At 45.6% G+C, this 15746-nt stretch overlaps 1 protein-coding gene across 5 annotated transcripts in view; it reads left to right on the plus strand.

Annotated features, from left to right (window-relative positions):
* The window catches only part of MYOF (myoferlin), a 142396-nt gene extending 130823 nt beyond the window's left edge, over positions 1 to 11573 (plus strand). For all 5 annotated transcript variants that reach the window (XM_045567794.1, XM_045567796.1, XM_045567795.1 and 2 more), the window contains 6 exons: positions 1600 to 1741; positions 3955 to 4054; positions 6318 to 6508; positions 8572 to 8681; positions 9053 to 9200; positions 11015 to 11573. In XM_045567794.1, the coding sequence (XP_045423750.1) occupies positions 1600 to 1741; positions 3955 to 4054; positions 6318 to 6508; positions 8572 to 8681; positions 9053 to 9200; positions 11015 to 11053 (730 nt within the window). In that variant the 3' untranslated portion in view covers positions 11054 to 11573. The remainder of the gene's footprint in view (positions 1 to 1599; positions 1742 to 3954; positions 4055 to 6317; positions 6509 to 8571; positions 8682 to 9052; positions 9201 to 11014) is intronic.
* The last annotated feature ends 4173 nt before the right edge of the window (positions 11574 to 15746 follow it).

Raw genomic sequence — 15746 nt, forward strand, 5'->3', positions numbered from 1 at the left:
ACACCTTAAGTGGTTGTTTAACTTGTCTTAAAATTGAAATGTGAAAAGATTCACCAAAAAAAGAGAGGATGAGGTTGCAGGGGTGAGTGGTCAGAGGTAGGATGATGGTGACACTTTAGGTGTGGGTCAGGAGGTAAAGCCACCAAGGTCACCGCCAAGAGAATGTGAACTCTCCTCAGTGAGCTGGTTTAAAAGTTAATAGCCCAAAGGAATCTTTCAACTAATTTATCTAGTCAGTTCATTGCTTAGCAAAAAGGAAAACTACTGTAGTTGATTGACATCGATACCATTACTAATATAATAATAAGACTTAATATTAGCAAGTGACTTTATAGTCTCTGTAGTGTAACAGGACTTTGTAGCCAAGTAACAGGACTTTGGAGTCAGACTGACTTGGAAGTCATACTTAGTTCTGTCAGTTTCTGGCTACTTGACCCTGAGTAAGTTAAAGTATCCTCTCTGAACCTCAGTTTCATCATCTGTAAAATGGAGAGAGTTACACGGTTGTTGGGAAGAATAGAATAATACATGCTAAGTGCCTGGTTCATAGCAGATGATCGTAAGCATGCATTAAAGATTCCCCCTCCCCACTCTGCCCCTGCTAAACCGTGATCTCTCATTCTGTCCTCACTTTGACCATGTGACGGGAGCACGTGTCATCAATCTCATTTTCCAGATGGGAGATGAGGCTCAGAGAGTTTCACAGCCAGTCCTGCCTCCTACCAAGAATCTCTATCTGTGGGGTTCAGGCATCAATATTTTTAAAAGCTCCCTAGTTGATTCCGATGTGTTTCTAATGTGCAATGGTGAGAACCACACACTCTACCACTTTGCCAGTCTAAAATCAAAGTCACCCCTGGTTCCAAACCAGGAGTCTTCCCAGTTCCAGGCAGATATGACAACTTCCTTCCAGACGCACACGTGCATGCATTCTTTCAACAGGTATTTATTTAGTGTCTACTATGTGCCAGGCACAAACAAAAGGAAGCTTTCGAATGTTAAAAGTTAAGACACTAAATTGTTACTAAAATGAATTCTCAGAGATATGCATATGCAAATAAGAGCTTATATGCCAGTCTCATTAATGTGATCATAGTGAATTTAAGAATAATAAAAAAAAGGAAGCTGTAAGATTACTTGATTCATGGCTTTTTTGTTTGCTTAAGTAAAATATGGGAAAGGAAATGTTAAAATTTTGAGCTAACTCATACTCATTGAGCCTACCAGCAGTGATGACAGACACCGATGAGTTATAGTTGTGAAGACTCAAATCATAGCCAGCGGGCTTCAACCTACCCAAAATAGAAGCTATGTTGTTGATATTTTCCAGAAAATTTCACCTTAGCCCTGTTAACTGAAGTCTAAAGGGCTTCCTGCTTTGGTTTTAGAGGAATTATATTTTATTTGGCTACAAGCTGTGTTGGATGCAATAGAGCACCTCCCCTTCATAAATCACCCCCAGCTCTGTAGATAACTGGAAGCTGCCCAAGAAAAGTGCATTAATTCTCCTGCTCTTCACTCCCCTAATCACGGCACAATTTTGCGGCTAGATTACTTGTCAATCACACAAAGCTAAGTCTGTTTGCCTCTGCTTTTCAGCTGGATTCCTGGCAGTGAAGAAAACAAACAGAAAACAGATGTTCATTACAGGTCCTTGGATGGGGAAGGGAACTTTAACTGGAGATTTGTGTTCCCGTTTGACTACCTCCCGGCTGAACAACTCTGTGTCGTCGCTAAAAAAGTGAGCTTTGAAATATGCCAGTGGGAAGTGGATGTCATGGGTCTTCCTTAACTAGAAACTCACGGAGGCGCTGGAGGGCAGAGTCCAGCTCCCTCTTGGTACAGATGGGGAATCTGAGACCTTGATACTTGCCCAAGGTCACGCAGCTATGACGGGGATTTGTGTAGTTAGGAAGAATAAGGAACGCAACTCTTTTTTCCCTGCCATGTTGGTGGAGGGGTGAAGGACAAAGGGTAGAAGTGATGTCTTGTATCAATACATGCGGCAACCCAAGTGAGTTTTGTATGTGATGGGGAGACTGATTTCCTCCCATGATAGGCAGAACCTAACAGAGGCATAATGTTAAAGACGGTGAAATGTCTCTTTTGCCTTCCTTATCCAACCTTAGCGTCTGCTTTGCCTCCTTCAGAAGCAGTTCGTGAGGGTTCAGGGCCCTCGTGGTCTTAATAAGTAAGACTTTCAGTTACAGAATTCAACTCCAACTGGCTTACACCGAAAAAGTGATTTATTGGTTCACATTACTAAAAAGTCCAGGGTTGGCTGGCGTCAGGGATGTCTGGATCCCACGCTGAAGTGATGTCTTTAGAAACTGGTCTCACTTTCTCTGCTGCTCTGCTCTGCCTTCCTCTGTGGGCCTCATTCCCAGGCGGGCTCTTCCCTGGCAGGGGCAGCAGCCCCGGCTTGCAAGCCGCCCTCTCAGCAGCCCTCGGCAGAAGGAGAAGAATGAAGCCCTGGGGGTGCTAACCAGAGTTCTGGAACTGGGCTTCCGCATCTCTGGCTTTGGGATTATGTTCCTATCACCCAACCAACCACTGTTACCCAGGGATGCAGTGCCCTGATTGGCCAGGCTCTGGAGTTAGGGATGGGGTCAACCCCCACCCAAATTTCACACACTAGTGAAGGGGGAGTCTCCAAGGAAAATCGGGTGCTTTCATCCAGATTTTCATCTGGGGGCCTGGAACCTAGGTGGACAGTAGTAACAGATGTCCCATGTAGGTCCCCTGTCCCATTCCAGTCCCGCACATCCTATCAGCTTTCCCTAGCTCTGCCTGGTCACCCGCTCTCCCCACTCCTGATCAAAACGTACCTCCCCTGTGGCCCATTGGGCCAGACCCTACCCTCTGCTGGCCCAACTCAGCGCTGATGCTGTAGTGAGCACTTTTTTCATGCCAAGTCAGATGAACGCCGTCAAAGGGGACTTTTGCAGAGGTACAGAGGCTCCCTGTAATATCAAACATGCACACTGGCAGATAGTGAGGCAGAAAGGGGTGGGGATGGGGGAGGAATTCCGGTCAGATAGGCCTTTAGGTAAAATTACTTTCCTGTTTACCCACATCTAGGGCCGGACCTCCCCATGCCATGAGTGGTACTTGGAGCATGACCCCACCCAGGACAGTCAGGCAGGGACAGACTATAGCAGAGTGGGCTTCCCAGCCTCTCAGAGCCAGATCCTCTGAGCCCTGCAAAGGAAAACATTCCTGGAATATGTAATACAAAAAACAACTCAATGATCTTCCTTCAAATTCATGAAGCACTGGGAGAATTCCCTTCTTGCTGGGGTTCGCTAATATCATATGGACAGAGGCAGTAATACCTACGTCTAGTGTGAGGGATCTGAAGGTCTTAGGTGACCACAAGCATATAAAAGCCAATGGTATTTTTCAAAAGCCAGAAATGCCAGGACATTCTGAATCTGCACTGATAAAAGAGTGGAATCTGAGCCCCATTCTCCTCACCCCCACCTCCGTGTAAATGAGAGTATACTCAGACATCTGTGTAGGGTGGGGGGAAGGCTGGCGAGCAGAGGTGACACCCCAGTGGGTGATATTGTGGGCTGGCTTAGAATGCCCGGCTTTAGGAGGATAATCTAAGTGGGCCATAGTGGTCTTCAGGAGGGAGATTAATTACTCCCCAACCCCCAGGAGTGGCCTCAGGAAGTCACACTGATAGGAACATGGCAGGAAACCTTCCATTTGGAAACAGCCTGGGACATCCTTTTTGTCACCCAGCTGGTGGCCTTGAGATTTCCTGGGGAGCCTGACTGTCCCCATACACATGGAGCAGAAAGACAGGGCCAATGGGAGGGAGTGTCCAGGGGGTGCGGAGGAAAGGAAAGGCCCAGGCCTTGATGCTGTTTCAAAGAGCCAAAGGTGAGGGTTTCAGCGTCCAGTAATCAGGGTCATTTGGTTTGTCCACGTCTCTTTTCGTTTTAGGAGCATTTCTGGAGCATTGACCAAACAGAATTTCGAGTCCCACCCAGACTGATCATTCAGATATGGGACAATGACAAGTTTTCTCTGGATGACTACTTAGGTAAGGCTTACATTCGGATAATTTTCTCTAAGAAACTGTACTTGGAATTAATGAAATCAATGAAAACTTGGAAGCAATTATTTAAATCTGTAATACTTTTTGGTATTAGGGGGACAGGGGACACCCCCATTGCTTGGCTGTCCTCTTGGCAGTGTGGCCTAACAGTGAATGCCACCCAGCTCCGTGGGCCCTGTCCTCTCTCCAGGGCTCTGGGGGAGAGTCTGGCACCAGCTCCTGTCTCTCTACGAAGACCCAAAGCCTGTTTCCACACAGGGATGCCGCACCCCTGCCTCTACTTCCCCAGCACCCACGCTGCCCTCAGCACCTCAGAATCAACTCCCACCCCGTCCTTCACCTGCCCTCGGAAGTTACTGAGGCCCCTAATCCACCAGCCATGGCTCCTTCCCCACGTCCATCCTCCACCCTCCTCTGTGCCTAAAGGTACTGGTTAAGTGGCCTGCCCCCGCCGTGGCGCTGTGCTCTCCGGGCTTTGGCTCTCCCAGGCCTTGGCCCTGTCGCGTGGGCCGGCTGTTTCTTCCTCCCGCTCTTTCAGTGCAGGCCTCCCCTGAGGTTCCTGGGCTCCTCCCCAGCTCCCTCCGCCCCGACCCCAGTGATGCCCCGCTCTCCCCTCAGGGGAAGGTGAAGCTCCACCTTTCCCCCTTCAGCAAGGTGCGACTCCTAGGCCAGGATGTGTGCCCTGACCTCTCTCAGCGCCTCACGTAGTGTCATAAGAAACTGTCACGATCATTATTCCCAATTGCCCGCCAGAACCTCTCATCTTTACGTGTGGCTGGTGCCTCACGGTTATCACACCGGACATCAGACTCAGCCTCCCTTCCCTGCCCTCCTACCCGCTCTCCTCAGGAACTTCTTTGCTGTTCACAGCCCCTCCGGTTCCCGAGCCACCAGGGGAACGCACCCAGCGTCCTCTGTGGTTCCTCTTCTCTTCCCCCACATCCCTTCAGCCGCTCAGTCCTAGCAATGTCATCTGCTTTATCACACGCACGTGCTTTCTTATTCCCATGTGTCTGCCACTGGCCAGGTCAGACCTTGTTTTCTCCTAGGCAGCGTCACCGTCACCGTAGCCCCTGACTGCACTCCCTGCTGCCATCCTGCCTCGGGGCACTCTTTTGACAGAGGAAACACCGGCCAACAGCTGTCTCTTATTCATCCCTTTGCCCCTCAGAGCACCTCATGCAATGGTTTTGACCTAGTCAGTGCTCAGTAAGAGCTGAACAGACAAAGGAGTCTGCACGTAGGCTAATGCAAGGCACACAGGTAGTAAGTTCCAGAATAGTACAGGGTTTTGCCTTGGAATTTAAACAGAATAGTCTGGCAGCAAATAAGGAGAATGACTATATCTCAAAATGGCTCATGAGGACATCATCAAAAGGAGAGAAAAGACAAAAGCGGGCGTAGGCTCCAGAGAGGCTGAGGTAACTCGTGGTCCGTGGATCCATTATATAAATATGAGGAAGGGCAGTTCCTGAGCCCGATGGTTTGATGGGAATCCGCCCCAACCTCGCTGTGGCTCTTGGCTGCCACTGTCGGAAACCAGACTCTTGTCCCAGTAGCCCGTAGGCTCGACCCCACATCACACACACCATGTTCTTATGGGAAAGGGCTCACAGGAGTTCCCAAGCCCCAAAGACACTGTTCCCCCACGGTGAAAGCAGGAATAGTTACTGCCTTGCACCACAGGGGAGAAAATGTGCTTCTCCAGACACCCCGGTCAAGGCTGGGACTCGTAGTCGCTGGTGAGGATTTTCTGTCGAGGTGTTATGTTTCTTCTCAAGCTCCTGTCTCTGAGGTTATGCCAGGAGAGACTGGAAGGTGAGTGTTCACCGAGCATCCCATGTTCCAGGCGCCAGTTGTCTTTACCCAAAGCCAAATGACCTCTCTGTTCGGGACAGCTCAGAACCAAAATGAGCACGTTTTTAAATCCTGAGTTCAGTGGAAATTTTGTCTATAGATATTTAATCCCTTTGAGTCTACAGAAGAACTCTGTTTATGCTCATGTCTTTGAGAAAGGAAACATGTAGTTCTCTGTGCAGGGCTATGCCGTGGACGGCTAGTTCTTCTGCCGTTTCCCATCCTATCTGGAAAGAATTTAAACATCTACCAGGACTTTTTTCTCAAACTCACCTGTCACCTGTTCGAAATTACTGCATGTCTCTTCCCTGACAAGAACATTCTGTTTGCTCATGAACAACGGCTGATCCACTCAAAGCTTATTTGGATTTAATGTTCTTTTCTTGGCTAGGTTTCCTGGAGCTTGATTTGCATCACACAATCATTCCAGCAAAATCATCAGAGAAATGCAATTTGGACATGATTCCAGACCTCAAAGCCATGGACCCTCTTAAAGCTAAGACAGCCTCCCTCTTTGAGCAGAAGTCCATGAAAGGATGGTGGCCGTGCTACGCAGAGAAAGATGGCACCCGTGTGATGGCTGTATGAGTGCTTCCTGGTTGAAGTTCGCTTATTCCTTTTATCATTTAGGTTTTTCCCTTTATCCATAGATTTATTCCAGATAAGATAAGGAAGTGTCAAGTTGGTGGGACTTTAAGTTATGGGAACAATTTGTCTTTGGGATTACAAGAGAGGGTGGGAGATGCCATGAGCATGAGTTTGGAGTTGGAGGAAGGTGAAGGACTTAGAATGGTCAAACACTAGGAGCCCGAGTGGTTTCACTGGATTTCTTTAGGACTCTGCTTTAGCAGGAAGGTTACTTTATGCTGAGCTTCTACTACAGTTCAGTACAGAAAAAGGAACTTCAAATTTGAGCTGTTCTCGTTTAAAAAAAAAAAAGTACAGGAAGCAGGAAGTGCTGGCATTTGTTGAAAAAGAAGGTCATTACTTACAAGCAAATTGATGAACTCAAAATGTATTCTGATATAGAAGCAATAATGTGTGTTACCATGCCATGTCACAAAGGATTACCTAGTCCATTATGCTTTATGTATTTATTTATGTATTTCAGAGATAGGATCTTGCTCTGTCACCCAGGCTGGAGTGCAGTGGTGTGATCATAGCTCACTGCAAGCTTGAACTCCTGGGCTTAAGCAGTCCTCCTGCCTCAGCATCCCAAGTAACTGGGACTACAGACTCATGGCACCATGCACAGCAGATTTTTTAAATTTTTTTGTAGAGATGGGGTCTCACTGTATGGCCCAGGCTGGTCTCAAACTCCTAGCTTCAAGTGATCCTCCCACTTTGGTCTCCCAAAGCACTGGGATTATAGATGTGAGCCACCCTGCCCAGCCCCATGTTTCATTATTAATAATAGCTAACATTTTTTATCACTAATTATGAACCAAGCAATATACCAAGTGCTGTACAGTCATAATCTTGTTTTTTTAAATAACCTTGATGTATAATTTACATAAAATAAACTGTACCCATTTAAGGTACACAATTTTATGAGCTTTGACAGATGTATATGCCCATGAAACCACCACCATAATCAGAATCCAGAACCTTCCCATCATCCCCAAATTACCTTTTGTCGTTAGCAGCCCATCACTCCCTCCTCCCCAGCCCCAGGAAACCACTGATCTGCTTTCTGTCACAATACACAATTTTGCACATAATCTCATTTAGTTCTGCTGACAACCGCATGAAGCAGACATGATCTCCGTTTTATAGATTCCAAAAACAGGCTTGGAGAGGTCGAGCAACCTGCCAGTGTCGGGCACCCAGCTCTGTCTGACTCGTAAGCAGAGGAGTCATCTGAGCTCTGCCGCCTAAACAAGTGTCAGGGCTTCTCAAATTGCTGCTCACCTTGTGGGCCTTCCTGGGTCCTGGAAAGTCAGTTACAACCTTAGGCAAACGTAGCTATAAAAGTGGGCAAGTTTCTGGACCTCTTTCACTTCAGCCTCAATGTTCTCATCTGCATATGAGGACAATAATAGCACCTTTATGGGGTTGCCATGAACATTACACGACATTACCCACGTGGAAGGTTTGGACAGTGCCCAGAGCCTGGCTCAGGAACCTGGTAGCAGGGAGGAGCAGTCACTCCTTCACTCACTCATTCATCTATTGAGCTAGTGGACATGAAGTACCTACTAAGTGCCAGCAGGGCTTCACGCAGTAGGTGAGGATGGTGAGCATGAACAAACAAGGCCCTGCTCTCTTGGAGCCCACGGTCAGTGCTCCACAAATGTTAGGTACTGTTGTTAGCAGGATTCAGATTCGTCTGGGTCTAAGCAGAGTTACAAAGGAAGGTGTGTGAGAAGGCAAGGAGATGGATGTGAGACCGTCAGAGTGACGGGGAGACAGAGAAAGAGAAGCAGGGGGAGGGAAAGCAATCTCTCCTCTCCGTTTCCCACACAGAGCCCGTTCAGGAACACATGGAAGAGGAAATGGGATGAAATCTCTTGAGGAAAATTTAAGGCAATCTAAGGATTGTTTTACAAGAATAAAAATCGTTGCTCGGGGAATACTCCTAGGGTCGGAGTGAAAATATTTGTGCAACGTGATGTCATGTGTTTAACTGTTCTGCTTTACTGAAGGGGAAAGTGGAGATGACATTGGAAGTCCTCAACGAGAAGGAGGCCGACGAGAGGCCAGCCGGGAAGGGGCGGGATGAACCCAACATGAACCCCAAGCTGGACCCACCAAAGTGAGAGGCCTTCTTTGTTCTTGATGCTGCCTGCCCCCCAGACACCTGCAGTCCAAAAGCTCCCGCTCCAGTTGGCTTAATGGGCTGGATTAGCTGTTGTCCTTCCAGTTTGGGGCTGAATAGTGGGAGGTGGGGTGGAGAGGTGGGTGATCTGGCTGCATTTGAATCATTCTCTTTTCCCATGAAGCCGAAGTTCAGTGTGTCTTAGGAAGCCGTAGTAGGTTAAACAGCCTTTCTCAGCCAACTAGGGGAATCAGATCTTTTCTTGACTTTATTCATGTTATTGGGTATTCCTTAAACTGTGTTATGGTCTGAGGTAAAATATTTGTCCCTCCCGAGTGGGTAGGTAATACCATTTCTTTGCACCGCAGTCGACCAGAAACGTCCTTCCTCTGGTTCACCAACCCGTGCAAGACCATGAAGTTCATCGTGTGGCGCCGGTTTAAGTGGGTCATCATCGGCCTGCTCCTCCTGCTCATCCTGCTGCTCTTTGTGGCCGTGCTCCTCTACTCCTTGCCGGTGGGAGTCCTTGGCTTTTTGTCTTGGCCTTTTTGTGAATCGCAGTCGGTCATCTCACTTGGCATTTGCCTTTCTTGCTGTTCAGAAAAATAACCCACTTAGCAGTGGGGTGCCGCAACCCCTTCAGCTTTTGGAAAATTGAAAGTAGTGTGTCCTGTGATTGGAATGACATTCTCAGGGTTTCATAAATTACAGGCAGAACATTATGGTCTGTAAAAAACTTTGGTTTCGGGAATGGTAGGAAAAATCAGTCAGGCCGTGGTCAGTGTATGTCTGGACTATAGCCAGTGTTTTCAACTGATCTTCCTGCCGTCAAACTTGCTTGTTCCCAACCATCCTGCATCCTAACCCCTTGCCCTAGCTTCAGGGACCCCCAAATCTGTGCTCATTATAGGTTTACACAAACTCTGTACTTCACCCAAACTAGATCATGGATCCCCAGACCCTAAACACTCATGCCCTTACCTGTCTGGATGCCTTTGCCAAGATGCCCCTTTGCCCCCATTTTGTCTGTCAAATCTTACTCATTCTTTAAGGCCCATGTCACATGTAACCTCCCCCTTAAGTTTTCCTTAATCACCCCAGTCATCAATGGGAGTCCAAATGGGAGATCTGGCAGTGTGCCTAGATGTAGAATTCCTTCATTCCTCGGGTTTATCTAGCATCTACTATAAGCTAGGAATTAAGTTACAGAGATGACCATAGCATGATTTCTGCCCATGAGCAGTTCATAGTCTGGAAACAGGCAGACATATGGACAAGCAGATTACTCTGGCAGGCAAGCTGCTACAGAGACACGAACAAATGACCACAGGAACCCATTGCTGAGGAGCGTTCCACCAAGGAGGGGACATCTTTAAGTTAAATTCCCCAAGTGGAGAAGGGAAAGTCCAGGCAGATGAAACCATGGGTAGAAGCAAGGGAGGGGCACTGGATGTCACAGGAGATGTTCAAAAATTTTATTCCAATTCATATTAATAATAATGTCAATAATTTTGTCTTTAGTAGCATAGTCATACAACCACAATAGCAGAGGTTTTATGTCTTTATTTTTCCCCAGTATAATACTTTTAGTTTGTTAACTATGAGTAGATGCACACTATTTTCTAGTTGTATATACTTCAGTCTGTCTTGACCATTTATTTTTTTTATTTTTTTTGAAACAGAGTCTCGCTCTGTTGCCCGGGCTAGAGTGAGTGCCGTGGCATCAGCCTAGCTCACAGCAACCTCAGACTCCTGGGCTCAAGCGATCCTACTGCCTCAGCCTCCCTAGTAGCTGGGACTACAGGCATGCGCCACCATGCCCGGCTAATTTTTTGTATATATATATTTTAGTTGGCCAGATAATTTCTTTCTATTTTTAGTAGAGACGGGGTCTCGCTCTTGCTCAGGCTGGTCTCGAACTCCTGACCTCGAGTGATCCACCCGCCTCGGCCTCCCAGAGCTAGGATTACAGGCGTGAGCCACCGTGCCCAGCCTGTCTTGACCATTTAAAACACTCCTCATAGTTATTTCTTTCTCTTGACTTAGAATCTATTGATTTAAACCACTGGTTCTCAACTCCGTGGGGGGCGGGATTTTGCCCCCCAGAGGACATTTGTCAATGTCTGGAGGTACTTTGGTCGCAGCAACTGGGGGGTGCTCCTGGCATCTATGTGCAGGAATGCTGTGAACATCCTACAATACACAGGACACTCCCCAACAGGAAAGAATCACCTGGCTCTAAATGTCAGTAATGCCAAGATTGAGAAACTCTAACTGAAATACACATCTTCATAAATACATATTTAACATTGTTTCTGGTTCCTTTACAGAACTATTTGTCAATGAAGATTGTGAAGCCAAATGCATAATGAAAGCAAAGCCTTCTTTTCAAGAGTCATCCAGCAATAAGGAATCTCACCCCTGTGGACCAAAATCAAGTGTGATTTTGTTTGTGTGAGACCACAGCGCAGTGGCATGTTACACTACTTCAGCGAGCCCGTCCGTTCTCAGACGGCCTTCATGCTGCAATGTCAGGCCAACAAGCAATATTTTTATCTTATCTTTTAAAGTATTACATGTTTTATTTTCTAAAGTTTTGACCATGTTTTCAAGGTGGCTGGTTCCATTTTAAAAATCATCTTTTTATGTGTCCTTATTTCTATAATTCAATTTTTGGAAACTGCTGAAATGAAATTTGAAAATTTCTGCTTCTTGATGTCATATACTCATTTGTAATCAGCTAAAAGAACTGTGCATGGTAAAACCAGAATAGATAGAGTGATTCTTATTTATGCCTACAGCCATTGTTATGATATTTTGTATGGATAAACCTCATGAAGTGCTATTTTAACCTCTGTGACAAACCTAAATAAAAATGTTTCATCTTTACACCTGGCTGTTTGGTGGAGCTGTGGGTCACGTTGGGGAGGAGGCAGTCTCTGGTCCCCTGGTCTCGGTGGACTGAATGCCGTGGCGTACCTCTTGGCCATAAACCCTTTATAAGTGTGCTACCCAGTTTTGGCCAGTGTGTCAAACTGAGGGTAACATTATAAATAATACAAACTAACACTTATTAAAGGTACTTATTCTGTACACAGTACTTTTTTAAGTGCTTTATTTTTACTAACTCAGTTAAGGACAAGGTAACCCTATAAAGGTAGATATAACATTATTAACTCCATTTACAGTTGAAGAAATTGAAGGGAAAAGGTTAAGTAACTTGTCCAAGGCCACACAACCAATGAATGGTACAGCTGGAATTTGAACCCAAGCAGCCTAAGTTCTCTCTCTTAATGTCTCTTAACCACAGGACTATACCACCAATGGAAGGTCTTTCAAAAGGCACGCAGAGCTGAGATGGTCAAGAAATCAGTGACAATAGCAATCCAGTGGTGACTCCACGCCGACACCAAAGACAGCCAGCGTGTTTTCTAGAACATGTAAGAACACTGTCCTGCTATATAAGAGACTATGGTGAAATCAGTAAACAGGTCTACTCAAACAGCAACATAGAACTGAGTGGAGCAAGAATTAGCACCATAATGACAATGCTTTTAGACACTTAGACAAAATTGTACTTCGAGGGTGATTATGTTGGCATTATTGCTGAGTTGTTTCACGTTTGGAATATTTTAATTCCTTTCCACGTCCTGCCAAAAATCCAAGCATTCCAAGCATGCTCAATACATAAAAATGAGAGACGCCGCTCTGGCTCAATTACGATGTCCATCTTTCCCTATGCACCCCTCCTCCCTGAGTGCCCCCTCACTTTTGCTGGTGGAACTCCTGCCCACCCTTGAAGTTCTGGTTCAAATGCCACCTTCTCCTTGACCCTTCTTGGACCCAAAGTGATTCTTCAATCTCAGAAGTAGACAAACTCGTATAAGCTTTCTGGAGAAATATATATATTAAAAGCCTTGAAAATGTGGGCTACTTCAGGCTCCCCCGTAGACCTCCCTGTTGTGGGGCTGACCAGGTGTCATCACAGCTGTCATAGAGAGTGGCCAGCTACTCATGGTCCAGGCCCCCAAGCACACATACCCTTCCAATCCTTTTAATGCATATTGTACCTACACCTAAATTACTACTTTATAACAATGTCACATCATCTTGCTTAGACCTTAACTGATGGTTATTGTCCCAATTTTACAGATGAGGAAACTGAGTCACAGAGGAGCAGAACCATAAACCGAAGCTGGGACGGACAAAATCATTTAGTTCACTGCCCACTTTCACGAACGAGGAAAAGGAGGCCCTGGGAGGAGACGCCCCAAGTCACAGGGCTGCGTCGTGACCAAGCTGGGGTGAGCTCACAGGCTTCCAGACGTCTGGAATCCCCTGGCCCCGTGCTCTTGCTGCCTCGAAGACAGGATTCCATCCATTTATTTTGTTTATCCCAGTGACCCAGGTGAAACCTCATCTGCGAGGCTGCCGTGCTCTATTGGAATCCAACTGGATATCCCTGGTCCTCCTTCTGATAATTACCGGGGCAGGACTTAGCTGAAATATGATGGGGGAGGATTACAGGTTTGGCTCTAGGACTTTGTGAAAACACATGGAAGTAGCACATTAATATTAGTCAAGGACTGAAAGAGCCTTTTTAAGAAGTTGAGATAAATTTTGGCAAAATCAGGTTGCCCTGAGAAGCATTCAATATACTGTGAGGGAGTTGCCCAAAAAATTATGATTTTTTTTCCCTTGTTCAGTTTATTTAAATAGTAAAAACCTGGAGTCTGCGTCTCCTGCTAAGTCGCACCCCTGAAATTGTGAGTTAGACCGTACATATGGTGGGCCTGTGTTTTTCATTATGTTCCCTTACTCGTTAGGGTTTGCAGTTAGTCCACGTTACACGTTTCTTTCGTGTTTTTCTTGAACTTCATGAACTCTGGCATTTCATTTCATGGATGTATATCCAAGGGAAAAGTAGCCTTCCTTTGATCTTCCTTAGGACCCCATTATGTTGAACCTAAGAAAGATTAGGGAGTTTTCATTCAGCGCTGAACAAACACAAAATTCAGCTGCAAAGATGGCGGGTGCTTAATCTATTTACAACATTGACTCCATTATGAGCTAATTCCACATCAAGCAGATTTTTGAAAAGCATTCTTCTGAATGGAATTCCCATCTGCCTTCGGAGGGTAGATGCATATGGTTCACAGTACTGAATGTATTGGCCTCACAAAGGAATCTATTTAGCACGAAATATTTAAATGGCAGAGGGTTTTTAAACTTTGAAATCACTGTCGCTGTTGGTTTCCCAGATGGTAGTCAAGTTGTATTAATGCTTTGTGCTGGCTCTCGCTGTCTCCCTGAACTGAACGAGCAGTTTCTGGAACGTGCCCTCACCTTCTAGTTGTATTTGTAATAACATCTGCTCCACAGAGGTGAGACAAGTCAGCTCCAGTCCTTGGACAAACAATCCTCGGAGCCGGGGTGAGCTTGGAGGGGCACCGCTCGGCCGGCACCTGGAGAACCAGACAGCTCAGCTCCCTTCTGCCCGTGTTGGGTTTCCAAAATGGGTTTCGAGAACGCTGCCCTTTTAAATAGTGCTTTAAAGTAACATGCAGGTCTAATTGTGACATATTTTTTTTCTAGCCTTAAAATGAGAAAGGAAGAGCAAAACAAAGTCAAGTGTTAGCCTGTCAGGATTTTCGGTTCCCTGTCATCCCATGGCATTGATGGAGATTTATTTTCCTAATGAAGGCTCCAATGTTAATGGTGGCACTTGCTAGAATCAGTTAGGACTAAGTGTTATTTAATTCACAGTGAAGCGACAATCTGACTGGACTGTGATTAGTTCCAGCTTTTAGCTATCATTTATAGGTCACCAGGAGGCTAACAACTTCAATTGAGGGACCATTATCTTTTGACAAGATGAAGCTTTTTCTGGGGGGTGGGAGGGGACAAAGAGGAGTTCTACCCAGAAAGCCCAGCTCAATATTCTCCATGGGAATGATTTCACTCCTAATAGAGCTTTGCCGCCATTTACTCAAAGGAACTACTCCAGTTATGTGTCATTTAACAACAGGGATATATTCTGAGAAATGCGTCATCAGGAGATTTTGTCATTGTGCAAACATCATAGGGTGTACTTACACAAACCTAGGTGGCATAGCCTGCTACATGCCTAGGCTATGTGGTATAGCCTATGGCTCCTAGGCTATAAATCTGTACAGCATGCAACTGCAGGAATACTGTAGGCAATTGTAACACAATGGTAAGTATTTGTGTATCTAAACATAGAAAAGGTAGAATAAAAATATGGCATTATAATCTTATGGGATCACCACTGTATATGCAGTCTGTCATTGAATGAATGCTGATTTGTGGTGCATAATTGTTGTGGATTCCAGTTAGGTATGGTAAACACAAGGAAGGAAGAGGCTTTCTTCATGGCCACTCGTTTATCCACTCAGCAACTATTCCTTGAGTGCAGCATTGCAGGAGAATGTGTTAGTAGAGTTCCCTGGTACAAAGGCTAATATTCAGCCTGCATATATTGGTATGGCTGTTCTAATTTTTTTTTAATATATCATTTATCCATCATGATGGGTTGAGGGATCTGTTCTGAGGGGTTGGTACCAGTGCCATGCCGATTGTTAAATATTCCAAATAACACCCTTGCCTGGAACAACACTTTTTTGTGAAGCCTACTTTTTCTCCAAGAAAATGCCATTTTACATGAAATTGTCTCCCCGTGAAGATAAAATGTTTTAAAATACGTAAAAGTGTATTGAACAGTGCTTAGGACAAAGTAAGCACTAGATATATTTTATTGTCCAAATCATCATCATCATCATGATGGGACAAGAACAGGCAAACAGATGTGGACCAGATGACAGACATTTTCCACTTTTGAAATGTAGCCTTAGAAAAGATGCAAATCACCACTGTCCAAAATGAGACTGACTTTCCCCCCGGTCGAATGGCACAATCCTAAGTAAAGAAAGCAGGATAAAAACGCTGACAGTAGGGCAGTTCCTCACAAAATTAAATATAGAATGACCAGATGATTCAGCAATTTTGCTTCTGGGTCTATATGTAAAAGAAATGCAAGTGGGA

Source organism: Lemur catta, chromosome 14 (genome assembly GCF_020740605.2).
Source record: "Lemur catta isolate mLemCat1 chromosome 14, mLemCat1.pri, whole genome shotgun sequence".
Classification (NCBI taxonomy): Eukaryota; Metazoa; Chordata; class Mammalia; order Primates; family Lemuridae; genus Lemur; species Lemur catta.